Source organism: Taeniopygia guttata, chromosome 11 (assembly GCF_048771995.1).
Source record: "Taeniopygia guttata chromosome 11, bTaeGut7.mat, whole genome shotgun sequence".
Classification (NCBI taxonomy): domain Eukaryota; kingdom Metazoa; phylum Chordata; class Aves; order Passeriformes; family Estrildidae; genus Taeniopygia; species Taeniopygia guttata.
Window position 1 is genome coordinate 4,513,024 of NC_133036.1, and position 26,960 is coordinate 4,539,983.

The following is a 26,960-nucleotide window of genomic DNA, read 5'->3' on the forward strand; positions in this document are numbered from 1 at the left end:
AGGGGATATTCTCAGCAAACCTGTGTGATGCTGGGGCTCTAGGTAAGCAGAAGCTGCCACTCACTTCTCTGAAGTTGTGCAATAGCGTCACATGCACCCCAGAGCTTCCCAAAATCAGCCTGGCCCTCTGACGAAGCCATCTGCAAAACTTCCTGCACTACCAGCAGAGGTCAAGCCTGTTTCCAGCACTGGTGCCCACACCCCACCTCCTTTGGTGCTGGGGGCTCCTGGGGCTCAGGGATGGGGAGAGGAGCAGGGCTGACTCTGGAGGGTTTCATTGCACATGCAGGAAGTTCAGCAGGGCATAAAGCCCTTGCTGTGGGTGTTCCAGTGCCCTGGGCAAACCTTCCCACGGCTGCTAGCACAGCAGAATGAGTGGTGGTGCTCAAAATAGCAGAACCATGAATACAGGGGTGCACAACTTCCCCATCCCCTTTTTCCCACTGCACTTCCTGTGGGCAATTCCTTCTTCCATCAGGCAAAACCCAGCACTAGGACATCCAGCCCTTGGGAATACCCCAAGTAGCTTTCTGGGAACTGGGAGCTGTGCTGGCGTGGGAAGCTGGGTTGCACAACGTCCCTTCCGCTGTGACACCCTTTAAACCCGCGCTCGTCCTGCCGTGCCCCTCCAGTCTGCGGAGGCAGCCGAGGTCAGCGAAGCAGGAGCAGCTAACAGAGGCTTTCTCCTGGCAAGCAGACGAGATCCTTCCTTGGGGGCCGTGCTGGAGAGAGCCTGAAGAGGACGGGAGAGTGGCTGCAGCTGGATTCTGGTGCGTTTCCATCTCGTTTCCAGCCAGTAGAACCTGGCACCCCCCTCTTAGCGTTGGCTGCGTCAGAGGGGCTGCTGCTCATTTCCCTGAAACAGCGGTGGTTTTCTGTCCTTGCTGCCTGCATGGGCTGGGGAGTAGGCACCATCCTTGTGGGGATGCTGAGCGCATAGAAAGAGCTTGATTTAAAATCAAAATCTTCAGTGGGCAGAATAGAGCTATGGGGAGCAGCTGGGGATGCTGGGGCTGTGAAGATGTTGTGACTACAGAGAGAGACATTGGGTAGAAATGAAAATAGGTCTTTACAGCCAAAGATATGGGTTCTGTTGGTGGGAACCAAGGGTGATGTGGGGCTGGAGCCAGGAATGCTGCCGGGGGGATGCTCCTTGGGTCACTGATGTCCCGGCTCCTCTGGTGGAAGCTCTCTGGGATGGCTCACACTAAATTAATGTACATAAATCAAGCCAAAACATCTCTTGCTAATGCAGAGAAAGATGTGCTACTACCGCTGCTACCGATGTCTCTGCGTGTGCCTGCTCCAGTCTGCACAAGCAGCTGGAGGTGTGAGGGGCTGTGGGAGGACGTGTGCCATATCAGGGTGTTCCCTAGGGTGGAAGGCGTGGAAGAGCTGCATCCGGCTGATATCTGAGCAGCACCTGAGGCTTACCTGCAGCAGACACTGCCAGCCCACATCCCCAGCAGCCAAGCCCTTTGCTGCAAGCATGGACATCGTGGAGAGGGTCCTCTCTGTGGCCCAGGCCATCCATGCCCAATTCGAGCAGGTGAAGTGCTGTAAGCACCAGTGCCAGCGCCTCGTGGAGCGCATCCAGATTCTGCTGGAGCCCGTGAGGGTCCTTAGGGCTCAGCCACGACAGCACATCTCCCACCATGAAGAGGAACTGATGAAAAAGCTGCTCCGGGCACTGGAGGAAGCCCAGAAACTGGTGATGAAATACAGCCAGACCAGCTGGATCCAGAAGTTCCTGCGAGCCCGAAGTACTGGTGAGGAGTTTGTCTGGGTGAATGAAAGCCTGGAGGACATTGCCCAGGGGCTCTCGCTCCTGCTGCAGGCAGAGCAGAAGCAAGCTTTCCTGGAAGCTTTCCAGTCAAAGACATGTCGCAGGCAGGATGCTGAGGACCTGAGGGATGACAGAGCTTTCTTGGACCAGGTGCTTGCAAGTGAGTGCATTTAGCAAACCCTCCTTCCCTGCCACTGGTGGTTGGCCCCTCTCTCCAGCTGTTACCTAGCTCTGGCTTGATGGCCATGGCCATGAAGAGCCAAAGGGACATTTAAACCACGAAAAAAATAAATCACATAGTCATGCTTGTTCATCCAGTGGCCCAGCCTCTGCTTGTTTCTCTCCCTAGGTACTGAGGAGCCCAAAGATGTGCTTGAGGAGATCTACATTGACAGGGACTGTATGGAGAGCAAGATGGACTGGATGAAAAGTGAGCTGAACAAAGTCATTCATGAGATGGAGCGTAAGTCAGTGTCACACCACCTGCACCCTGTGCACTGTATCTTTTCCCCCCAAGCCCTGACTAATGTGTCCCTTGTTCCCTTCTGGCACGTGGCGGGAGCAGGCTTGAAGAAGGTCAACGTTGGTAAAAGAGTAGACATCACTGAGATCAAGCGAGACCAACTCACTTTCCACAGGCAAATGCAGGACACAGAGAGCTACGACCTTTACGAGGGCGAGTACCTCAAGTACCCTGTTGCCATCAAAACCTTCAAGAGGCCACTGACCACTGACCCAGTGTGAGTTGTCCTGGGTGGGAGCAAGTGTGGCCCCAGGAGGGTGGCACAGCACTATGCCATGCCTTGTTCCAGGGATCTCACCACACTGTCCATTTCCACAGCAAGGTGAGAGACATCTTTGAGAAGGAGATTCAGACCCTGAAGAAGTTTGAGTCTCCAAACATCCTTCGCATGTACGGGATCTGCATTGAGGACAATGGTAGGGGTGTCACATTAATGTCACCCTTTTCCTCCCCTGCCATCCCCAGTGCTAGCTGGTGGCATGTGCCTTGCTGTGGTCCCCTCCCAAGAGGTGGCACAAGGCAGGATGATTTTGCCTTGCAGATGGGAGCCCCTGCTTCTCCATCGTCATGGAGTACTGTAAGCATGGGACACTGCGGGATGTGCTGAACAAGCAGCAGCACCTTTCCTGGGATATCCGCATTCGGATGGCCCTGGGAGCTGCCAGAGGCCTTTACAGGTGAGCACCTGTATAAAGCAGTGAGTAACTTCACCTGGTGATCCAAATGCTGAGTGCAGCTTCCTGGTATCTCAGAGTAAGCCGTGGTATCCTGTCAGACACTGATTCCCAGTGACACCACCTTGGGACACTGGGATGGGAGGCTGGTGTAGGGGTAGGTAGTGGATTTGGATGCAGTAGCTCCCATCTACCTTGGACACTGTCCCCTACATCTGGCTTCAAGCCTGCCAAGGCCTGAAAGGGAGAAATCCCCTTCCCCAGATTTGGAAGTAGCCCGGAGCACGGCAGTTCTCCTTACAGGTCCTGCTCACCCACAAGGCTTGTTGCTTTGCCCACAGCAGCTCTTCCAGCGCCTGCTGGAAAGGTTGGCTTGGCAGGGTTGATCCACCAAGACAGGCAGAGAGCTGCTGGCTTCTCTGGTTGCATGTCAGTCACTGCCTCCATGGCAGGAGGGAGCACCGAGGTGGGGATGGGTCAGTCCATCATCATCATCATCATCACGTGTTGCCCTTGGTTCCATCCATCTGCAGGTTGCACCAGACAGGGGAGAAATCCCGACTCCACGGCTGCATCTGTAGCAGCAAGTTCCTGGTGGCTGGGGATTACTGTGTGAAGGTAAGCACCACACTTGGAGATGCTGAGATGCTTCTGGGAGTTTTAAATGGTTTTGTGGATGTCTCCCTCCATCAACACTGAAGGGAATTGTGATGGTCCAGGATAAAATGGGATAATGGCATCTCCCCTATGACTTTAGGCACTTAAACCTCCCTATCTTGGTCTTATCATCAGCAAAGTGAGTGTTCCTAAAGCATCCAGCCTGGAATGAGCTGAAGCTGGGGTGATTCACCTGCCTTCACCTCTGGTTTTGCTTGAAGGAAGAGATTTGTGCTGGGCAGCACGCACAGCTGCACACCAGCCTTTACTGCCCAGGGCATCTGGCTCTGTTTTCTCCATCTTGGGGCAGATCCTAGCTGCACCACAGGTTTCCACTCCTCCTTTTCTCTCTCTCATTCTCTCAATCAGCTGTCAGGATTTGAGCTGTGTGAAACAGAATCATCCATCAAGAGGAAAGCCAAGAAGGATGGTAAACAAGTCTCTATGTTGGCCTACATCGCTCCAGAGAACCTGAAAGACATCAACTACACTTACAAGAGGCCCTGTGAAATATACAGGTGTGTCTGCCCTCCCAGGAGATGCCTGTGAGCAGGCAGGTGTCTGGCAGAGTAGCTGCTGAGCTATGGAAGGAGGCCAGGTTTAGTTGGACACACAAGCAGATGCTTCCAGTTGGCACAGCCCAACAGTCTTCTCCAGTAAAAGGGAGGAATACATGGTGGAATGAATACTAACAATCTTGCTCGTCTCCTTCCAGCTTTGGGATCGTTCTGGCAGAGATCGCAACCTCCAAAATCCCATTTGAAGGTGAGACAGAAGTATCTGGCTCCCTGCATAAAAGCCACACGGCACAGCGTGGTTCCTGTCTGGCACTGGATGCTCCCTGCTCCTTCCCTGAGCACCCCATGCAGGTGCCAGTGGCAGTGCCTGGTGTGCCTGACAGCTTCATAACTTCTGAAACTACAATATAGCAAAGTATAGCTTAAACCACAAACATGCAAATAATTTTTGTTTCTATTGGATGTTTCTGGGCATTTAAGCGTGAACACATCTTGCTCTACTGAAGCCCAGCAGTGTCATGCCAAATACAGCGGGGTTCATTGCAGACAGAGTTTGGGTCACTTGCCTGCTGGCTTCTCCCTGCCAAAGGCTGCAGGCAGGCTCTTGGCATGGCTTTGCACTGGGTTCCTCCCCAGCACCCTCCTGTGGCAGCAGAGCTCCGTCCTGACACTCCTGTTTGCACTTTTTGTCTAGGCTGCACTCCTGAGGAGATCGTGGAGAAAATCTGCAGCCACCATTACTGGGACCCTCTTGGGGAAGATTGTCCTGAAGTCCTGAGGAAAATCATTGAACAGTGCCAGGCCTTTGACCCTTCCCAACGCCCTTCTGCCGAGGGTAAGTGTCCCAGACACCTTCTCCACAGGCCCTTTGCATCCTTCCATCAGCTACTTCAGCAGGCAGCTTGCCCCTTCTTTCCCCTATGACTTTGCCTGGCTTTGTGTTTTGGGATCCTGCCTTGACCTTTTTTTTTATGCTAACAAGTCCCCCAGTTCTAGACCTCACACATTAACATTTATTTACCCATGCCATGACAATAACCCCCAGGCTGTTTGTGCACTTGGTGTCACATAAAAGTAGCTTTTTCTATCAGACAAGTAGGGGTAGGAAGTAGGGGTCTGTGAGTTATCCCTATTCAGGTCCTGCAGATCCCATAAGTCGGAGGAGCAGTGACAACACTCTGCAGGAACATCTCCTGCCTTGAGCTTTAAGCAGTAAATTCCAGTCTTGGGCATTGCTCTATGACAGGGAAGTTTTCACTGCCTCTGAAGCTGGTTTGTGTCTGATCAGACAAGTAACTGGTCTCCATCAGGAGATACAGCAGCAACATCAGGAAATTATAGAGGAACATTTCTGGTGTGTTTGAAGTAACAGAGGTCACATACTTCCCTCGGTTCATCTGTCTAAGGGGAGAAAACTTCCTTGATTTTCATCCACTCCATCCTACAGGACCAGATCCATACAAGAGATGTGGGAAATGTGCCCAAGAAACCACTGAATGCCACATTTCCCACCAGCACCGCTCTGGCACAGGGACTAGCCCTGGCTGAAATTAAACACCAAAATATCATTAGAGATGTTGACAAAATCACATTGAGGAAACAGAATGGCTTTATTACCCTAATGTGATCATAATCCAACACCTACCACCGTGTGGTGCTGAGCTGGAAGGATGGTTTATTGCAGCTGTTCACAAGGGTGTTTCCATAAACACGGCTACTTCTGTTTGGGCTGAGCTGTCTGCTCAGGCCTGTCCCCCGCTAATCCCTGCCCGTTTGTGCTGGCCCAAGGAGAGTGTGACTCCGTGTCCCAGACGTCATCAGTGAGGGAAAGACATCTTCTCATCTGTTAAAAAAATCCAAACAAGCCTACCAGAATTCCCTGTGTTGGTTAATGCCATCCTTGTGTTTTGCAGAGATTGTGGACTCGCTGGCTGACCTGGAGAAAAGCAGAAACCAAGGAAGTTAACTGTGGAAAGCGGGGCTGGGTGGCCAGGGGCAGCAAGCCCCGGGGTGTCCCTCGCCCCTCTTCCCCTCACACAGATGATGGTTCAATGCTCCTGTGCTTGTTTCTGTCTGTGACACCTTCGCTCGCCGAGGGGCCCTGCCTGGGGAGAGAGGTGACTTGAAGAGAGACTGCCAAGAAGCCTAGGGGGACCAGAGGGATGGAACACAGCTTCTTTTAGAGGGAAAACTGAGGGAGTTGAGCCTGTTCAGCCTCGAGAAGAGACGACTGAGAGGGGATCCCATCAGCGCCTGTCTCTATTTGAAGAGAGATTTCAGAGGATGGACCAGGCTCTGCTGGGTGGCGCCCAGCAATAGGACAAGAGCCAAGGGAAGAAAATGACACATAGGAAGTTCTAGTTGAATATGACAAAGAACGTTTTCTGTGTGGGTGATCATACACTGGAACATTGCCCAGAGAAGGTGTGGAGTTTCCCTCACACGATATCCTCTGGCGATATTCCAGAGATATCTGGATGCAATCCTGTGAAACGTGCTCTAGGACAATCCTGCTTGAGCAGGGAGGTGGGAGCATGTGACTCACCGCGCTCCCTTCCAACCGAGCCACCCCGGGATTCTCCTCCGCCCCGGCCCTGCCCCGGCTGCCCTGGGGCCACCTCCGGCTCCCCGTGGGCTCCCCGCGGTTCCTCCCAGATCCTTCCCGGTTCCGCTCGGCTCACCTCGCGGTTCTCCCTGGTTCCCCCGGACTTTCCAGCTCCCCCGGCGCTCCCGGCCTCCCTGCGGGCCCCGCCGCCGCCATGGCAGCGCCCCGCCCACTCCCCGGTTTGAACGCACTTGCCTTCCCGCTCTTTGCGCCGCGCGGCGCTCCGCCAATGAAAACCCGCTCCCCTGCTCTTGTCCCGCCCCCTATGCCGTCAGAAGCCTCGTTACCCAATCAGCCGGCTTTCACTGCGGCGTTTTGACCAATGAGAGCACGCTCTACCTCCCTGCCTCTCTTCCCGCTACTCCCAGTTGCGTTAAACCAACGGACAGAGCGATTAGCCAATGAGAAGGCGGAAACGGTTCCGCCTCGCCCAATGGCAGGCGGCGCGGGTGTGGCAGCCAGCCAATAGGGCTGCGGGGGCGGGGCGGGCGCGGCGCTCGAGCGGGCGGTTGGGCCCGGCGGAGGTGAGAGCGTGGCGGCGGGGCCGGGAGGGTCCCGGCGGGGTCCCGGGCGGGGTCCCGGCGGGGTCCCGGCGCTGTCCCGGCGCTGCTCCGTCCCCAGGGCCCGGCCGAGCTCCCCAGCACGGCGGATTTCCTTCGGGCGCTCGGGCTACCTGCGGCTGCCGGATGGGCGAAATCCCTCTCCCGTGCCCGGGGAATCCGCGCTTGCGGAGCGCGTGTTTCGCTCGGGCCGTGCTGGGGCTGTTTTGTTTGATGATTTCACGGTGAGGCAGGTGCGGCAGAGCCCTGCGGAGCGGGGCCCGGTGCCCTCGCAAGGGGAAGCTGCTGCCTCAGCCCGGGGGCTGCCGGCCCGGCCCGGCCCGGCCCTCCGGGAGCGCCCGAAATTCCTCTCTGGGGCCCGGGAAGGTTTGTGCAGACCCTCCATCTGCGGGCTCTTCCCGGGGCTGGCTGAAGGGAGGCCTGACTTGATAATTCTTTGGGCCAGATTCCAATATATAATCGCGAAAATGGCAGTATTAACGTTTTTATAAATCTCACAGTTAATGTAGGTAATGGAATGTGTTGCCCGGAGATTCTATGTGGTGAAAATAAAGGGTTTATTACAGTTTTGGGTGGCAATTTTATCATGAACATGAACGTAGTACTAGAGCTGCAGTACTTCATGGTGGCCATGCAGCTGTTCTGGTGGGAAATGGTAATGTCTATTTTTGGTCTGGCTTAGGCTGAATTGGTGATCAGGATAAGAATGATTAAATTGATAAGTTAGAATTTCTTAAAATATCTGTAAAAATACTTCAACCTTAGTACAACCTCTTTTATTAATTTTTGTATACATTTTCTAGCTACTTTTTATACACAATTAGCATTTGCTCTCTTTATGCAGCCCTAGCTGGGTAAGTTTTACCAGCTTGGTAAAATTGGTGTTTATACTTTGGGCTTCTAAATAGTGCTAAAGGTTTGCAATTCTCAAGGCTTTTCAAGTTTATTATTGCTAAGTACTTTTTGGAGAATGTGAATGATTTCCAGCTGCTCGCAGAATTTAATCCACACACCTCTTCCAATAAAGGACTTTTGAGTTTTTGGTGAATCTGTTCATTCAGTTACTGAGACAATCTTGAACTTTTTTGTGTTGTAAGAACAGTGTGACCAAAGTGCTTTTAATTTGGTGGCTGACAGCAGCATGAAAATTAATAATGCACAAACTGTTGTCTCTATTTTTCTTCAAACCCTAAGGTAGTACTCCTGTTCTGGAGGTAACCTGATAATCCATCTGCCAAAGATGTAGAAGGGCAGCCATCCTTAATATATTTGCAGTTTTACTGCAAATTTCATGTTTATCCAGTCTTGGGCTAAATATGGATCCACAAATGGTGATGCTGCAGATAACTTGGTACCAGTAATGTGTCAGTCACATGTTCTGCAGTCATGCCCTTTCTGTTTTTTTTCTGGCATTAGTAAATACCTGAAGGGCTGTTCAGTGCACTGTGGGTAAGGGTCACAGTGATCTGTTACGGTGAGGCAATTTTGTTTGAAAAAACTTGAATGTCAGTCGAGACTAGTGCAGCAAAGGATTGTGTCACAGAGCTTGTTCCTGGCTGAATCTGTGGGTGCTTGTGCAGTGCTGCTCACCCAGGAGAGTCTCTTAGATATTTCCAACTGTTCCTCAAGATCCACGTGAATTTACTTGGCAAGTAAATGATGGCAGCAAGAAAACATTAACTCTAGATACTCATCCAAGTGCTTATTTAAGTTGATTTTGCAATGTGCCTTTGGTGCTAGCTGCTGTCGAGCCAAAGACTTGGAGCCCAGGACTCTGGGAGGGTGCTCCCAGTTCACATGTGTGTATTGACTTGTGGTTTAGCTCTGCTGTAAAGGACAAATTTTCTCTTGACTGAATTCTACAAACATTTGTAGTCACTGAGTGCTGTACCTGGTTCTTGCTACCATCAGGCTACAAGTAGAGTACACTTAAAAGTAAATACTAGTTTTTTTCAGCTCCTTGCAGAAATGGCTCAAGAAGAGATGGAAGTTGATCTCCAACCGGTGGCTGGTTACTCAGTGGAGACTCTCCAGACACTCGCCCCGGAGCCCTCTGGTCACACAGCGCTCTCGTCCCACCTTCCTGTGCTCGGGGAAGGAGGAGGCAGCGCTGCAGCCCTTCCTGCTGAGGATGCTGCTGTCACAGCCAGCGCTGGTGCAAGGGAAGCAGCTGCAGAGCCTGACCTGCAGACAGGTCCTGCCACAGCCCCCAGTGGGCTGCAGAGGCTACAAGGGGCATTGGATCAGTACCAACCACTGCCCGTGCCACAGCTCACACAGCGCCTGCCAGTGAGGAGAGCTCGCAGGCAGCAGAGAATTGGTGGTTCCCAGAGGACAATCAGTGCCAGGTAAAGCAGAAATGAAATTGGGTCTGAACTGCCCTCTGATCAAGTTCAGCATCAGTTCAAAACATCCTGGCTTACAGAGCCCAGCTCAGGTGTGTGGCTAGGGCCAAATCCAGGGTACCTCACCTTTTAAGTTCAGTAATAGCACAGTGACTTCTGGTCTCTTCTGGGAGGTTCTTTGCCCTTCTTGAGTGAACCCCTTGTTTCATATGTTTGCAGGGGTGATGTTGACTTCTGAGCCCTTCTACATTTTGCATTTTGCTTGCAGAGTTTCGGCTGCTGCTATTCCCTCTGCACAGCCAGATTCCCGTCCATGATTCCTGCTGCAGTACTGATTCTCAGCAGTTCCAGCCAGCATTTAGCTCAGTGGAGCTTGTGCTCTGGTTTGCATTTCACCTTTGGTTTGGGGTCTGCCTGATGACGTTTGCTGCAGAAACTATCACAAACATACAAACTGATATTTTTCTGTAGGGCTTTGTTATTGTTTTGATTTGTTTTTTGGTTTGTTTTTTTTTCTTAACTTTCAGGCAAAACAGAAGATCCTCTTTATTTAATACCATTTGAATGGGATTAAAGGGGGATGAGTGGGTATGCTCTCCAGCCAGAAAGAAATCAAAATTTTTAGTTTATTTGTTTTTCTCTCATCATTCTAGCTTTTGTATGTGCCAAGGGTGAAATTATAATTAACTGAAGCATTGCTTTTAAATTCAGCAAGACCAAGAGCTCCTCTCCTCCCAGATGATTAAACACAACTGTATTGTTTGCCCTCAGATTGCCTGTGAAGGTCACTGTAGTTGTGAGGGCTGGAAGGCAACCCAAGAAACTCCTTTGAATCTGAAGTATAATTGAGATGATAGCTGAACTGGTGGCGGGAGAGGGGAGAATGTTTCTATCTAGGGTCAAAGTTCCAGTAGAAAAGAAGAGGGAAAGTACAAACATTAAGCACAAAGTAGTCAATGGAATGAGGCTCTGACCCAAGTGGCATGCATTTCACAGTACCAGCTCCTCTAGGAACCAAGGCTGAGTTAGGGTTGGAGAGACAGATTGGGAGTTTCCTTAGGCTTATTAGAGAGTGATACTACTTTGTTTTTCTCCTCTCCAACCCTACCATCCCCTTCTTCCCCAAAAGAAGGCAATGTCATTGTTGTAGTGAGAAGATTTTCTTTGCAATAAGCAAAATGGATTGTTGCTGATCCTGCTGATTGTTCACAACGTGGTCTATCCTATGTGATTGCCCCCCTGCTGGAGAAGGCCTGACTGGATAGCAGTGACACCTTCCTGCTGCAGTCAAAGCCTAAAAATTTTCCTGCAAACATTCATGGGGAAACATGATGAGTCTTTAGCTTACCTGAAATGACTGTGGCTTTTGTTTCTTTCATTTCTGGACGCAGGGCAGCATTGGACCATTACTTTCAACTCAGTAGGACCCAAGAGCCATCTGCAGGACCAGTTCCACACCCGGAGCTCCCCCATATTGCAAGGGACACCCAGGCACAGCACCCAATTGAGACAGTAGAAGTGAGTGACTCTGACAGCAGCACTTCTGAGGAGGAGGAGGAAGCAGTGGAGGCAGCAGCACCACTGTTACCATCAGCCCAGGAGACTCCTCCAGCAGCAAGCTCAGGAGGTTTGTGCTGTATTGGAGCTGTGTAGTGACTGATTTCAGACACTTTTCTCACTGTTTGAAAACTCAGCAGGGAAATCCTTTTCAGCTTCTCAACAGACGGTGCTCAGAGATCTTTGTGCCCACAGCTGACAGGAGCAGGCTGCTGCCACACGGCTTCCTGGCAAGCAGCTCCTAAGAGCAGCAGCAGCAGCAATGGGTGATTGCTACCATAATGTTAAATACTATCTTTTTGTGTTTGCAGACTGCTACTTATTCTGAACATTTCTGGGATTATTTGTAATTTAAATTTAGATATTATTGCTTGCCATGCTTCCACTCTCATATATGATTAGAGTGCTGTTGAAGACATCAGGTCACAGCTTGGACATCAGAAAGTGCTTTCAGAGCAGGATCTGATTCAGTATTTTTTAATTATTTGAGATTTCAGCCTGCTTTAGTTTATTTTTCATTCCTGTGTGGCACTTAGCTGAGGAGATGGAGATGCTTTTTGTTTATCTTTCCTCATTTCTTTGTCTCACAATGTTTATCTAAACTCATGTTCACAGGCTGACATACACTTCGATAACATTTTTTGTGATGAACAAGCACAATTTATGTAAGAGTGCCAAATAGTTAACTTGCTAGTCAAGGTTATTGATGCCCAGAGAACACAAGAAGAAGGATATTTTTTTACTTCGGTCTCTAAGGAATGATTGATTGATTCTCTGCCCTCATTTTGGTTTTGATTGGCCAGCCCACGTCATTACCTTTTTTCAGAGGGTATGTGTATGAGGGGTCTTTTGAACAGATCTATTCTGCTTGCTCTGGGCTAGTTTTACACATGACAGGAGCTCAAGCTGTTATGTGCTCTATATTATTGTGTGAACATATGCTCTCTGCTGGATTTTCTGGAATTCCCTTGTTGCTTATATAAGCCAGTGGCTCCTCTTACAGCCCAGAACCACAGAGGCTTTATTGACATTAGGCAGGGTCAGGTGATGCTTCCACTGGATGGAGAATATCTGCCTTGATTATTAATTCTGCCTTGATTCTTTTGTCAGGAGCCGGAGGGGAGGCAGTGATATCTGCTCCTTTTTTACTGTGCTAGTGGTGGTGATCTCCACATAGCAATTCAGTGTGCCCATGCCTCAACAGATGGGCTGACAGAGGCCTACCACAAAAACATAGGGAGAATACCAGCAGAATTGGTAATTCAGACAATTACCAGCTGGAAAACTGCTGAAGTCAGAGTGAATGGACAGCCAGCATACGGGAAATGCTTTCTTGGCACATGAAATATGCATGCCTAGATCCCTTGGCAAAACAACTTCTGCTATTGGTGTCTGTCTTTCTCAGGGCATAATGATGCAGGAATATAATCTTACATCAGCCTATCGACCAGGTCTGTTTGTTTTGTGCAGGTCAGAAAATTCTGATAACAATTGCTGTCCTTAAAAGACCTTGCCTTTTTCACTGAAATTCTGTTGCTTTTCATAAAAGAAAACATAACATTATTCAGCACTACTGTTCATGTAGAAGGCCTTACACACAGCCTGTGTCCAGGGCACTGATCTGAAGCTTTGTAAGTAACCTGTGCTGTGTCAGTACTTTACCTGTGTCCTGATGATTTCAGATCAAAGCAGGAAAACTCCTTTTCACCCCATTAAGAATCAGGTTATTTAAGCAATGCTTTCTTTAGTTTCCAGTCAGGTACAAGCAGAACCATCTCAAGCTTTGTCTCAAGCTTCTGCAGAACATGAAAATCATGAAAATGAACCTGAAGTCCAGCAAAAGCAAGTAAGGTGAACTAAATACTTTTGGAGACAAATTATATATGATAAATGCTGCATTTTCTGAAACTGTTGTGTTGTTTTTGTGATTTTTAATCCTAGACAACTCCACTAAAGAAACTGGAGCCATCAGTTCCTGTTGCACATCAGGATGAGGAGGAAGGAGATATCTGTGCGATCTGCTTTGAGCAGTGGACCAATGCTGGGGACCACCGCCTCTCTGCGCTGCGGTGTGGGCACCTCTTCGGCTACACCTGCATTGAGAGGTGGCTCAAGGGACAGGCAGGGAAGTGCCCTCAGGTAAAATGGCTGTTATGTGCACTGGAAAGTGCTTACTATGTGTGCCTAACTTGTGCCTCAGATGTGTCACTGTAAGAGTTCCAACTGGTTGCTGCGTGAAGCTGCTGTCAGAAGTAACAAACCCCGCCGTTATTTTGATGTTATTAGGCCTGTAACAACTAGCAGTACTTTAAAAGGTTGGTTATGACTTGGATCTTCTCCCTGAAGTAGAGCATTTGTGAATAGCAGATGTAAAGGTTTGAGAGTTCAAGTGCTCAACTTGGGAATAGTTTCAGAATGCCCCAGTTTGGTCCTGGAGAGAACCACCTGGAATGGAAATAGCAGATGGATTCCTAGATGCGATTAACTAAGCATAATGACTGTGTTATTGGACAGAAAATCTGTCTGAGAAATGTTTTGGAACCACAGAATGGTTAGGGTTGGAAAGGACCCTAAAGATCATCTAATTCAGTTTTCAGTTGATTAATCTTCTGTTTTGAGCTGCTTCTGCTTTTGCAGCCTTTAAGAGGTCCGGGTTGTTTAGGAAGCTGGCAGAGAGCAAACTGAGAACCAGGTTACATCTTTTAATGTCCCTTTGCCAGTGGTAAATCAGTGTTTGAAAGTTTTCTTTCCAGCTTTCTTTCCATGGTTAATACTGATCTCCTTCAATGAGGTCTACACTTCTATGTGACGTGTTTCCATTCCTTACTCCTTTTTTCCATGAAGGAATGTTGACAAAAAATAGGTCAATGAGTACCTTGTAAATAGGATTCAGTTCTGGCACTTTCTGAGTCGGTGGCTGGAAGCCCAGGGTTTCTTTGGCTTTGTCATTTTGAGAGCTTCTGTATTCTTGCTTGACTTTGCAGGATTCCCTTCTCTCAACAAGAAACTTCCTCTTGATGTGTGCTGTGACTAAACCTAAAGAATCCCTGTTGCCATAGCAAAGGTCCAAAGTTGATTTTTCTTACTCCTGTCAATTCTGTGTAAGCTTTTCTTCCACACTTCAGGCCCAGACAGAATTCTGAGAGACCTGCCTGGCATATTTACTCTTTGGAATTTTGTGACTGCTTTCTTCTTGAACACTAACATCTCAAGGGTTGTTTGTTCTCTCTTTCTCTTCCAATGATACAAATACTAAAAAGTTCCTGGGAGAACTTGCTCTGGAGAGAACCGTGAAGCTAAATCATCTTCCCTTCATTTTCAGTCACCCTCCTTTGCAACTGGGCGTTCTCTGGTTGAATGGCCTGGAGTTGCTGTGCATGGTCTGTATGCTAAGTGGTTTGAGTGTGAGTTACTGTGAAATTGCAGCATTCCTGATCCTGCCAGTGGCAGCTGCTGTCTGCCAGGAAAACTGTCTTGGCCATTTGTATCCGTTTTTACAAAGAGGGGAGGTTTTCTGCTCTGACACTATTGCTTGTGATATCTTTGTGCTTCTAAGTAATAGACAAGCCTGCATTTGAAGCATACACATTAATTTAATGTTTAGTTGAGGTTACTCAATCTGAGTAGTCACCTACCTCTTTTCTCATCAACAAAGAATATTTGCAGAATGAACTTGGAAGAAATTATGGCCTCTGCAAGTTCTAACTTGCTTTCTTTTTAAGGTGAATATAATGTACTAAATTATTGCAGCTAGATGCACACAATTATTGAAATATCTGACTCACTGTGTGTCACTCAAGTCAGTGATATGTTAGTGTTTCGTACAACACGGGAACACTTTTGGATTTGGGCCTGTACAATGTGATTAAAGGAATATAGTACAGAAATAAGTGTTTGGAGTATACTCGGGGGTTCCTAAATCCTTGTCTGTTGGCCAAGCAGCAAGTCTTGGGTGTTTTCAGACCTGAGGTTGGGCTGGTGTTTTGTTCTAGATCTTCTTGTTTTCACTTCTTTGTCTGATTTGGGCTTTTTTGTCCCTGAAACTTACTTGATCATGCTGCTTTGCTGGTGCATTAGCAGAATGCATTTAGTGGGAGGCAAGGAGATGGATTATTAAAGATGCAGTAGGATATGTAACTTTAGTTGTAGCCCTGCTTAGAGCTGTGGTGTCTGTATGAGGGAGCACATTGCAAACATAGTTGTGTTTGTGGCATTGTTTTCCAGTTGACAGCCCCTCCTTTCAGAGCTAAATAAAACAATGCCTAGGGACTCGTAGGGATGCATGGTTTGGATAGTTCAGTGCCTGTAGATGAGCTGAGCTTGTGTTTGCTTTCAGTGCAATAAGAAGGCCAAGCGTTCCGACATCGTGGTCCTGTACGCCCGCACGCTGAAGGCGCTGGACACCAGTGAGCAGGAGCGCATGAGAAGGTACGGAGTCTCCACATAAAGGTACCTGGCACTCAGAGCTGCACTTCTGCTTCATGCTTTCATTTCCTGCACTGTCTGAAGCAATTTGTGCATTCCCTTGGGGTTTATCAGGAGTGTAGCTACCTTAAAGAACCAAGGCCTTGCTGTGTTGCACATCTTAATTTTCTTTTGGAACAGAATTCTTGAGTTTTCATTTTGTGGCCCTGAAACAGCAAAAGCTGTCTGGTGCTATATCCTGAAATGTTATCATGGGAGAACATGCAAAGTTGATGCCAAAAAGCTGTATATTGCTAATTCATCATTAGATGGGAAAAGCAAGGCATAGTTAGGAATGCAAGGAGGGTGAATAGCTGACCTTTTCTGCCATCTTTTCGGTATGCATTAAACAGAGTAATACCTCATATGAATCACTTTCCATCTTGCTTTGTCAAACTCTTCATGTAACTTTACTTGCAAAAGGTCAGCAAGCGTTACTATGACTCCTACTTCCCGTTCCAACTTAAATGTAGAGTTTGTATTGAAAAAGGGAAAAGCAGGTATGAACATGGGGACTCATTTCTTTTCAGTAAGATGCTGTCACAGATATTATTCTGAAATGAAAAGGCTGCAGATATCTGAGTTCTTCTGAGTCTTGTGTTGAATAGAATTTAATTGGGGTTTCTTCACATGTCTACAACTATACCAATGTTCTTTCAAGACAGTCTTTCAACAGAAACCTCATTATCCTGGTAATTATAGATCAGAAATGATTGAGGAGTAACAGTCAGGAAGGAAAGAATCTCTCTTCTCTCCACATTGCCACAGCCTGATGGTGTTTGAAGTGTGCCTTTAGAAGGGTGATGTAGGCACGTAGGCAAGCTTTTATTGGATTAATACAGAAAAATAAATTATATATATTATTTTTTCAAAAGCACAGAAGACATTTTGGGGTGTAACTCTTGTTATCTCTCATGAAGGGGTAGTTGTCTGACTTCTTTTTGTGTCTCAGAACCTCACTGCAGCCGTTCCCCACATGCCCTGCCCCTCCTCTGTCTCCTGTTTTTGTTGTAGGCAGTGATCAGTGACTGTCTGTGGGTACATGGAGCTGCTGGCAGTAGCTGCCTTCTGGCACACAGCCACGAGTGGAGCAGAGATGTGTGTGTGCATGCATTAGTCTTGTTTGCACATAGTCTTAAATTAGGTATAAGATCATGGGGTTTGTTTGTCACATTCAAAAAACCCACCAGCCTTCAGGCTTTGGGTATGGACATAAAGAGTGTGTTTATGATTGTTAAATAGGCATTTCATCTGTTTCTTCTGCAGGAAAAAAAAAATCACATGAAAAAGCTATAAGGAAAAGACAGAATTCTGTGCTTTGGAGCATGCTAGGTTAGGTCTGTGCATTAGCAAAATACCTAGGCAAGCTAGAGCTCTCTGCACATGAATGACAGAAATAACTGGAATATTGCAGCTTTTGACATACAGAATGCAATGGGCAACATAGACCAAGTGTAAAGCTAATTTTAAGGAGTGTTGGTGTTTCTTTCACCACTTTAGCTATTCCTTCATAAGAAAGGCTATAAGACAGAAATAAATTCAAGTAACTTATCCAAAGTGCTGCTGCTAAATGGTGTGTATGCACTTTTGGGCTCAAGGTGAGGTTGTAAGTGGGTCTTTTTTATGGGAATTCACAGGGAATTTATCTGTATATTTTTTTTCTGGTACAGATATATTTTCCTAAAATACAAGATTAGCTACTGGTAGTAGAGGCAATCTTGAAGATCTTGCTGTAATATAGTTACGCTATGATGTGCTGTGTTACTGACATAGTGTATTACATGGACATGGTGGTATAGGATTTGCTTAAGTGTTTCTGTAGGGAAAGGAAAATTGATTTCTCTTTCACTCTCCTCTACTAAATTAGTCCTTTTGGAGAGGATGAGGAGAAAGGCTGCTGGAACAATACTTGAAGTGAGTCATTCAGAACAATTGCATAACTGAATATCTCAAGGTGAATGTGTTGGGGTAGTGCAGTACCAGGTTTTCTGTGACTGTGGATTTGCCTGAACAGAACTTATGGGGGGATGAAGTCAGAGGGCAGGAGCTAACAGCCCAGAAAAGTATCCAAGATAATACCTAGTCCTGAGGTTTGCTTTCCTCTCCTTCCTCCAGCTCTTTAGAAAAGGAGCAAATGTTGCGGAGACAGGCAGAGCTGGAATCTGCACAGAACCGTCTCCAGCTCCAGGTTCTGACAGATGAATGCAGCAAGCTTCGCAAGCAAGTTCAGGTGAGTCTCATGCTACAAATACACAGAATGTTTCTTTCTCTTCAGCCTGCCTTTTCCATCTTCCCTTAGAGGTGAGAAGACAGGATTCCAGTTTTAGTAATCATCAAGGTTTAGTAAAATCAATTGGTGAATCATCCCAAGCTGGTAAAGACATCCTGGACTGGAATTTTCATGTGTGCTATAAAAACTCTGGCTTTTTCTTGTGCTTTTAAGACTTAATTGAACTTGCAGCACAACACTAGAGTTGTTTCAGTGCTGATGTTGCAGGTTTCCCCTCAGGTTTTGTGGTACCTGGAAAGGCATGGTGATAAAGAACCAGACTTAGTCTCCTCATCTTGCTTGTACTTGCATCAAAATAAGCTTTGGAAATCTCTGTAGTAAACCTGCAATACAACCTATTATCACTAGTTAGTCAAGAGTCTTTGAGAAGCAGTTTGTGAAGAGGCATGGCTACTTGCAAAATCAAAAGAAAACAAAAAAACCTTAGGGGTTTGGGTATTTTGGAAGGTTAGTCAACATTTCAGTTTAACACCTTCTGGTGCCCTGGGCCCTGGCCTGTCAAACAGGGGAAGCCGTACATAGGCTGAGCAGCTGTGGAGAGGCACCTCTCAGAACACAAATTACTGATTATAAATGATGGGTTGTTGAATGGCTGCTTCCTTCTGGCTTATGCAATACTGAGATATTTTGTAACTCATCCCAGCTGCGTTTACATGGTTCCTATAGATTATGGATTCTGCCCATGCTTCAAACTGTGAAGGTTTTCCAGTGAAAACCTAGGTTTTCCAAGAGTCTGTTTTATTGCCAGTTTGCTACCTTTTGTTGAATGAGGCAGATAATATCCTCTCACTGTCTAGTAGCCTGCTTATTTTTAGGCATTTTATTCCTGGAATCTTTTTTATAGCCTTGGCTATTCATATCTGTACATTAAACAACATCCTCCTAGCTGAAGTCTTCCTGTGTGACTTAAGATAAGGCTTTATAAATTCCCTACATTCCTGCATGAAGCCATATGCTCATCATCACTAATAAGAAAATTGGTCTACTTCAAACTTTGTCTTAAGAAAAATGCAAATAAGATAAAATTGCAGGTCCATAATGTTTTTCTGTGATTCATTTGGTCTTAAATGATGGAGTATCCAGTCTAACGGAATTGAAGTCACATGTTATAAAAATTAGGTACCCTGTGTTCTTTAAGCTCTATTTCAGTATTTATACTGCATTCTTCATTGTACTATAGTGGTTAATGCAAATGCTGGAAGCAATTTTAAGGTGCTTGTTTATACTGTGAATAAACTGAAAGTAAAACAATATACTGGGGAGCAAAAAAGTCAGCAGGAAGTCCACAAAAGTCTTTAACTTGTTTGATTGCATTTTGAGCAGATGCCTAATGAGCTCCTTGTTTTATGAGAAGTCATATAGTAAAGCAGCTACTTGCACAGAAATATTTAGATTGGGAGGTTTCTAGCCCAGCCCTGGTTGCTTGATTGCAGTGTAGGGTGAAATTGTTCAGGTTTTTTTGTTGCTAATGCTCTTGAACTGTGCCCAGCAGCAGTCATGGCACTAGTTATGTCCTTTTTTTAGGTTTGTATGCATTTTTCTGTGCTCTTACCCTTCGAGAGTCTTGTCCATTGTATTTTGTTATTGAAGTACGTAATGTTATTGAGACCATATCAGCTATTAGGGCTGTAACCTAACAACTCAAAACTGTTCTGAATTTATTGCAACTGGTGGTTTTCCTTTCCTATTCATTATGCTCCTCTGCTGCTTCTTCTCCTGTATGCTCCTCAGAAAGACTTTTGCTCTATAGCCCATTCTTTCCCCTCTGCGTGACTGCGTTCATTCATCACTGCAAAGATGAGCTGAAATCTAGAAACAGTCATAGCACCTGCAGAGAGAGGAGTCTGCTCTCAAGGCCATTAGTTGACACCAGGCATCAAGAAAACTCTGCAAAGCATCTTAAAGGGAAGTATGGGCCTTTACATAATGAACAGAATGTTCTTTTCAGCACAATTAGTGGCGTTTGTCTGCAGCACAGTGTTTTTAATCACCTTGCTAATGTGCCTTCAGTAAGACTTCCTGGTTCTGCTGGGTTTGTCCACTGTGTTTAAATGTAAACATTAATAATCCTTGTGATTTTAATTGCCTTGTTTCCTTTTTAATAACTTGTGTGAAAGTTGAATGTTGAGTGCAGGTGACAAGGAGAATTTTGTAAGGTCCCCAGAACAACAGATAATTTTAATCTCTTCTGATCCCCAGTGATGGTGATTTTCTCCCTTCACCTTTTAGAAATACTGAGTTTATTAAATTTTTGATTAAAAGTTACTTTTTTCTAAGTTAGTTGTGTTTTGACTGACTGCTTACTCTAAGCCTGAAGCTATAGCTTTCATCATAAGCATCCTGACAATCGTCACACCCCTTTGTCCTTGCCCAGGTTGTTTTGTCTTTTCTTGCTCTAATGGAATGATCTGGAGTCTCCAGCTTCCTTTTCTTTTTTTCTTTTCTTAAATTTTTATATTCCTGTGGGACATTTGCAATGTGCTTGATGCCAAAGAGATCAGACCTCTGTAAAGTATCAGGGCTGCTCTCCTCTTGAGCGGCTTCCAAAAGTTATAGGTCTTCATAACTATTAATGTAGAGCTTGAACTTTGATCTTGCCTTTTTGAAAACTGCTACCTTTGCTTTGATGCAGGTTAAGTGGTGGTGGCTGGTTCAGTATTGAGGCTGACTTGCAATTACTGATATATTCATAATCTGATTTTTGTGACCCTTAATTGTTTAAAGATTACATAGTGTTTGAAGCAGAACCTGCATTGCTTAGACAACAGAAAGCAAATAGGAATTTTCCTTCAGTATACCTTCCCTCTTAAATATCCCCGAGATGCTGTATTGTCTGGTTTTGACCTTGGATTACAAGATGGTCAGAATACTTTTTGGAAAGGTACACTTCTGGTTGACTCACAATATGCCGATGCCACTACCATCATTCCCACCTCACTCCTGATCTCAGCAGAAAAAGGAATTCAAGGAATACCGTGTTCTTCACAGAAGCTGTTCTTGGCCGTGCCTTTGCTGAATATCTTTGAGCATTCATCAGTTGAGGTGGAGGAAAAGAGGGGAGGAGGTGATAGAAGACAGAGCTGGAGCTCTTGAGAGTTGTGTCGTTCCTGGAATTTGCTGCACAGGGTTTACAAGAACAGGGTCATTGTCATTAAATAGACTGACTTGTTTCCTGCAACGCCCTTTGTGTTGAATCTTGGGCTTTTATTTTTTTATGGGGTATTCTGGAAATTCTGGAAAATGGTTTTAATTGACTTTCTCTTGTGTTTAGGGACACATAATACTTGGCAGTTCATTCCCTTCTAAACAGCATTGATCTGGTAATTGTTACTGGCTTTTATGTGTTGCCCAAGAGTCCTCTCTTTCACAGAGTGTAATACATACAATATCAGACTTTGAATACATTTTGCCAGCATTTACACAGCATTTGAATGCTTCTGTTGCTCACTGTCATAGGCCATGGACTTAGAAATGTAGTACTTCAGGAATAGCATGGAAATGGGACTATATTTCCTGCTTTTATCTGAGAACAAGTATAGTTGGAGCACCTGAAGCAGACAGCACAGAAGGTTACAGTGCAGGTGATGCATTAAAGCTTTTTGGGTTTTTTCTTTGCAGGAGCTGAAGGCTCTGGTGGCCCAGTACAATGTGAACACTTTGCAGCAGCCTGGCAGCTCCCACACCTGCCTCCCGAGCAGCCTCCCTTCCAGCCAAAGCCAGCGCAAATACCACTTGGAAAAGGTTTTTTGGGTGTCTCAGGCTGGCAACTGCAGAGTGATGGCGTACTGTGACTCACTGAGTTGTCTTGTGGTATCACAGCCTTCTCCACAGTCTACTTTTATTCCTGGTAATTAAGCAAGTCAACATTTGGGGGCTCAGAAGTACAAGTTAATGTCATTTCTGCTTTGTCCCTGCTCCCTGCTTTTCTGCTTGGCCTTTGCATGTGCCTTGTAGACTGAAAATACTTGTAAGACTCCCCATACTTCATCTGGCCCCTGCATTGGTAGCTTCTACCTAGCAAAGGAGCTTGTTTCCCTGGCACTGCTATGGCAGAGTCCTAGCAGAGGGTCTCCAGCACTCCTGCTGGAATGCCACATCCACAGGAAGGTAAAAGGTTTGTCTGGCAATCCCTGCAAAGGTGGATCTTCTGAAAGAGGAAGGGGCCAGGCAGTGGGGCCTCTAGAGAAGCTTCCAGTGGTTAAATAAGGAACACTGCTTCCCAAATTGTAAGTTGGATTGATGCACATGCAGCTAATTTGTCAGTACTCTTTAAAAAAAAAAACAACAGAACAAAAACAAAAAAAAAAAAAACCCCAAAAACCCAAACAAACAAACAAACAAGCCACCACTCAAAACTCCTTTTAGTATGAATGCCTGAAGCACTGTTCCCTAATGAGGAAATAGGAAGCCAAGAAGTCGCGGGCAGCCCTCGTTTTGTCTCACTGTTATGTCCAGGGGCCAGTGACCTGGCATCTGGACCAGTGCCAGTGGCTTTTTCAGTGTGGCATTAGGAGTCTGAGAGCACTTATTTGCAAAATGCTTTCTGACTGATGAAACTTACGTTATTTGTTTAATGGGTTTGAGGTTAATGTGCCTTATCTAGGCTTAACAAAGTGGTTTTCTGCATTTAACTGGTCTCATTTTTCTGGCATTTGTAGCCAGGGACTGAATCTCTGAATGGAGGCTTTGTGGTGACTCTTGTAGCACACAGGTTAAGTTCACCTGTGAGCATTCTTTGCTGTGATGCTTGTTCTCTTAAATAGCCATGTAATCCTGCTCTTTGTGGTTTTATCTGCCCAAGAGTGTCTTTGAAGAAGCTGGCTAAAGAGCAACAGGCCTTGTAACAAGAATTGCAACACTGGTACTGAATTTGCTCTTGCTTACTGGGATCCTTAAGGATTTAGCTTTGTTGCCATTTGAATTAATGATTTGTGGCCGTTCTTACCCAAACAACAAATAACTTATATGTTCATCCACCACACGCTTCAATACAGACTTTGTGGTTCTGGCATAGAATAGCCAGTTCTATGCATATGCTGCTTCTCAATAATCTGCTTTACCCTTCTTCTGTGTCAGGTTATGGTGTTAAGATGATGAGCTTGGCCAACCTGAAGAGCAGTCAGTACATCCCCATCCACAGCAAACAGATTCGGGGTCTGGCTTTTGGCACTCGAGCTGATGGTTTGCTGCTCTCTGCTGCCCTGGACAACACTCTCAAACTCACCAGGTGAGCCCTGTTGCCTGTCCCTGCAGAGTTTAGCTGTGTGCAAGAGGTTGGTTTGGATTTTGTTTTGTCTTGCAGCACTTGCTATTCTGCTTTCTGAAAGACGCTGCAAAGATGAGATCGGGTCTGCATATTCTTCCTGCACGTGGGAGCTAACAGAAGGGAGGACTTATTGGTGCTTTTGCATCTGTAAGGTGGAGGTGTCATGGAGCTACCTCTCTCTGATTATTTTCCCGTGGAAAACAAGTAATTCAGCATGGATTAGCCAACTGTATTGAAAATAAATAACATAATATATAGACATGACATTTACTGTCCAGTTGGTTTTCTGTTACTGCAGGGAAATGTGAAGCGTGAGAACTTGTACAGCATGAAGCAGAAGTGAAGGAGTAGTTAGGCTGGGCTCCTCCTTCTCTGCACTGATGTTGACTTTACCAATTTTAAACTTCTTGCAGATCATAGAATTTATCTGGGATGTGAAATGCATAAACAGCATTGTTGAGCATGTGCTAAGAGGCTCTCTAGAGCTACCAGAATCTTAAAGCAGCGGGTTGGAGATTAATTATGCAGAGACTGAGAGAAAAATGTGTCCAGTCCTGTTAGAATTTACAGCTTATGAGTGTGTTTTCTTGCTGCTCTGCTGCTCCTCGGTCTTAAAGTGCTTCAAAACTTTATTGGTTGACTGATTCTTATTGAGTTATGTTAACATCTCTGTGCAATCTGTCAGTATTTGGTTAGGCAGGATAAGTGTCTGTTTTTTGACTGATTAGTCTCAATTCTTTCCCACAAGTGAAGCAATGAAGAGAACTTAATCCTGCAACAGAAATGTACAGAATATTTATTTCCCGTAACCATGTTGAAACATTTGCTAGACTAGTTAAAAGTAAATAAAACTGTCTCTGCTCAAGTCAAGGTGTCAGATTCCTAACTGATTAGGTTGATAATTCTTTTCCTGGTTTAATCTGAAGAGTTAGCCAACACTGCAGTAAGGAACCAGACACTTCCATATCTGCTCACTGCCTGGTTGGCTGCATCAGAGCTTGTGATCCTCTTGCTTTTGTGCTTGATGCCAGAATGTCTTGGAGTTAGGTGTTGGCTTCAGCAGCACCTTCATACTTTTTTCAGTCTCCCTCTGAAAGAACAGTCCTCTTTGGCAACCTTTCTTCTCTAGTTACTAATTTCATAGTCATCCTCTCCAAAAGAATTATCCAAGATGCCTTTATGTCTCCTGCTCTGGCTTGCAGTTGTTTAAAATAGCGCTGGTGGTTTGTTTGGTTTTGGGGTTTTTTTTCATCCTGTTGTTTTGACCCAGTCACTGCTCTAGTATCAAACCCCCTGTTTCCCCAGCTAGATCTTTGTAGTTGTTCCCCTTACACTTACCTGGGAGCAATTACTCGTTTCTCTGGAGTCATGAGCATAATCACCTTCCCCAGGGAGAAGCACATGTGTATGTGCGGTCTTCTGTGCTGTTCTCAGTGTGCGAAAGCATGCTGACAATGCTGCCCTTTGCAAATGCATCCTGATCTGATACCAACTTCATCTGCTATTCTGGGCTGTGCCCCTCTGTGGACTCTCTTCTTCTTTAGAAACTTGATTTGTAGAAGGAATAATTAATACCGTAAATGTACTTTCAACTGTCCTTAGCCACTCACTGTCTCACTCTTGCTTAAACTGGATTCTTTTGAGGCATAAATACTGTTCCTCTTGTGTAAAAAAAGGGGGAAATAATTAATGAGAGATGTAATGTGAAGAGATGAGCCCTGTGATCTCAGGAATATATGGTATTACAGGACTGCACCAGCATTGCTTCTCCTAATTGTTTCCAGAAAAGTAACTTAGCTTTCTCTTGCCAGTAAGGGAGCTGAGACCCTGCTGTGAGATTTCCTCTCCCAGTCTCCAAAGATCAAACTGGAAAAAGAAGCACTGGCCTGGAAGAATTTAAATCACTTGACAATATCCAAGGGATTATTCTGTTTGGGTTTTTAGATTCATGTCTGGAGTAAAGGAGGAGTTAATTGAGAATTTGGTCTAAAGAGAGATGCTTTTGTCTGAAGACTTTAAAGAGCTAGATTAGCTTACTTTAATTGTGTAGTTTTCTCATCAGTAGATACTTGTGCAACCGGCCAACACTTTGCTTTTCTTCTGCAGCTTGGCAACAAACACTGTGGTGCAGACATATAATGCTGGTCGTCCTGTGTGGAGCTGCTGCTGGTGTCTTGATGATACAAACTATGTCTATGCTGGATTGGTCAATGGCTCTATCATGATATATGATCTGAGAGACACAAACTCTCATGTCCAAGAACTGGTTCCTCAGAAGTCAAGGTATGGCAGAAGGATTTATCATTCCTCTCAACTAATATGCATCAAGTTAAACACACCTTCCATAAATCATGCAACAATTACAATAGTTTAAATTGTATTATGTGAATCTCTTGTTCAGAAATTCACATTTAGCAGAATCTCATAAGGTTGCATGGTGTTTATATATGACTTATGCAGGTGCCAAGCATTTATGCTCCTTTTAAGGTACACAAGGGTCACAAATAGACCCACTGGTACAGTATAAATAGAAGAGCTGAATTTGTTTTGGAGCTGGGTTTAGTATTTAATTTTGAAAGGATAAATTACAAAGAGATGTAAAATTCTGATGCTTCTGTTTCTTATGCTCTGGGAATCAAACACTGATTTGCGCTCATCTGATGTGTGCTGCCTGCTGGTTCTGTAAAACATAATGCTCAGTAGTTAAGCTGGATTTAATTTATACTCGACACATCTACTGGCACTCCTTGCTTAAAGGACCATCTCACAGCCTGCTTAGACCCTTTCTTTGCCGTAGAGTTGGAGAACTGGAGCTCTGCAGCAGCGAGCAGAACACCAGCAGAGCTGCAGCTGACAGCACTGACTCTTGCCAATGACCCTTCCAGGTGCCCCATGGTGTCGCTGTCCTACCTGCCCCGGATGGCCTCAGCGTCGCTGCCTTATGGTGGAATATTGGCTGGGACCTTGGAAGGAGCCTGCTTTTGGGAACAGAAAGCTGGTAACTCCTACCGGCCTCATCACCTGCCCCTGGAACCTGGAGGCTGCATCGATCTCCAAACAGAGATCAGCACGCGGCACTGCCTGGCCACGTACAGGCCTGGTACGTACTGGGATGTCTCTGCAGGCTCTGACCACTGCTTATCACTGCTCTGGGCTGAGCTCAGCTTTGGTGCTGTGGGTACAGTAGAAACACAGCACCTACTCTTACTAGAGCAATGAGCATCTGCACATCGAGAAAAACTGGGGATGAGCAAATGGAGTCAGCTGCAGGCTGGTGCTGCTTGTATTCCTACAGCTAAAGTCTATCTGTGAGTATGTTTTTCAAAAGTTACCTTTTTATTTCTACTACACAGGTAAAAATAACCCATGTATGCATTGTGTGATGATGGAACTGACTTGCAGCCCACTGACAGAAGGCTCAGAAGATGTGGTGTGTTTTTCTAACCCGGTTCAGACTTTCAGTGCTGGTCCCACTTGCAAGTTGCTGACCAAAAGTGCCATTTTTCAGAGCCCAGAGGATGATGGGAGTGTCTTTGTGTGTGCTGGTGATGAGGCATCCAATTCTGCTCTGGTATGTCTTGCTCCCTTCAGTGTGGTGTAGGGGTTTATTGGAGTTCTTAGGAGTCACAACATCAGTGTGATTTGGTGGGAATTGTCATGCACATTACCATGTGTTAGCTGGTCGGTTGTACTGCTGTGGCAGATGTAACTTTCT

At 45.9% G+C, this 26,960-nt stretch overlaps 2 protein-coding genes and 1 long non-coding RNA gene across 6 annotated transcripts in view; 2 read left to right on the forward strand and 1 right to left on the reverse strand.

Annotated features, from left to right (window-relative positions):
• Positions 1-6,216, forward strand: MLKL (mixed lineage kinase domain like pseudokinase). Of its 2 annotated transcripts, XM_030282209.4 has the most exons (11): positions 1-770; positions 1,377-1,946; positions 2,136-2,249; positions 2,352-2,526; positions 2,628-2,725; positions 2,851-2,986; positions 3,517-3,601; positions 4,010-4,158; positions 4,356-4,405; positions 4,853-4,993; positions 6,072-6,216. In XM_030282209.4, the coding sequence occupies exons 2-11, from the start codon at positions 1,490-1,492 to the stop codon at positions 6,122-6,124; spliced, it is 1,458 nt and encodes a 485-aa protein (XP_030138069.3). In that variant the 5' UTR covers positions 1-770; positions 1,377-1,489; the 3' UTR covers positions 6,125-6,216. The 2 variants fall into 2 exon arrangements, with proteins under 2 accessions (XP_030138069.3, XP_072790431.1); XM_072934330.1 differs by having other exon boundaries at positions 1-1,946.
• LOC116808825 (uncharacterized) lies at positions 5,750-6,969 on the reverse strand. 2 transcript variants are annotated; one of them, XR_005981626.2, is made up of 2 exons: positions 6,840-6,969; positions 5,750-6,263 (listed from the first exon to the last, which is right to left on the reverse strand). It is a non-coding gene; the product is annotated as an uncharacterized lncRNA (long non-coding RNA). The 2 variants fall into 2 exon arrangements; XR_012057735.1 differs by having other exon boundaries at positions 5,750-6,094; positions 6,840-6,959.
• RFWD3 (ring finger and WD repeat domain 3) overlaps positions 6,960-26,960 on the forward strand; it is a 22,047-nt gene continuing 2,046 nt past the window's right edge. Inside the window, exons 1-12 of one of the 2 annotated variants that reach the window (XM_030282205.4) lie at positions 6,960-7,287; positions 9,280-9,671; positions 11,060-11,295; positions 12,974-13,071; positions 13,167-13,364; positions 15,562-15,653; positions 17,805-17,919; positions 21,598-21,826; positions 23,056-23,206; positions 25,352-25,528; positions 26,131-26,345; positions 26,599-26,816. In XM_030282205.4, the coding sequence (XP_030138065.4) occupies positions 7,165-7,287; positions 9,280-9,671; positions 11,060-11,295; positions 12,974-13,071; positions 13,167-13,364; positions 15,562-15,653; positions 17,805-17,919; positions 21,598-21,826; positions 23,056-23,206; positions 25,352-25,528; positions 26,131-26,345; positions 26,599-26,816 (2,244 nt within the window). In that variant the 5' untranslated portion in view covers positions 6,960-7,164. Of the gene's footprint in view, positions 7,690-9,279; positions 9,672-11,059; positions 11,296-12,973; positions 13,072-13,166; positions 13,365-15,561; positions 15,654-17,804; positions 17,920-21,597; positions 21,827-23,055; positions 23,207-25,351; positions 25,529-26,130; positions 26,346-26,598; positions 26,817-26,960 lie in introns of both variants that reach the window. The other variant, XM_030282206.4, reaches the window with a different exon arrangement.

What these genes read in the sequence shown, in the direction of transcription:
- MLKL (XM_072934330.1), top strand. Translation starts at nt 1,250, where the DNA reads ATGCAGAGAAAGATGTGCTACTACCGCTGCTACCGATGTCTCTGCGTG. An exon ending in GATCTGCATTGAGGACAATG is followed by an intron (nt 2,726 to 2,850) that starts GTAGGGGTGTCA and finishes TTTGCCTTGCAG; the next exon opens with ATGGGAGCCCCTGCTTCTCC. An exon ending in CCAACGCCCTTCTGCCGAGG is followed by an intron (nt 4,994 to 6,071) that starts GTAAGTGTCCCA and finishes TGTGTTTTGCAG; the next exon opens with AGATTGTGGACTCGCTGGCT.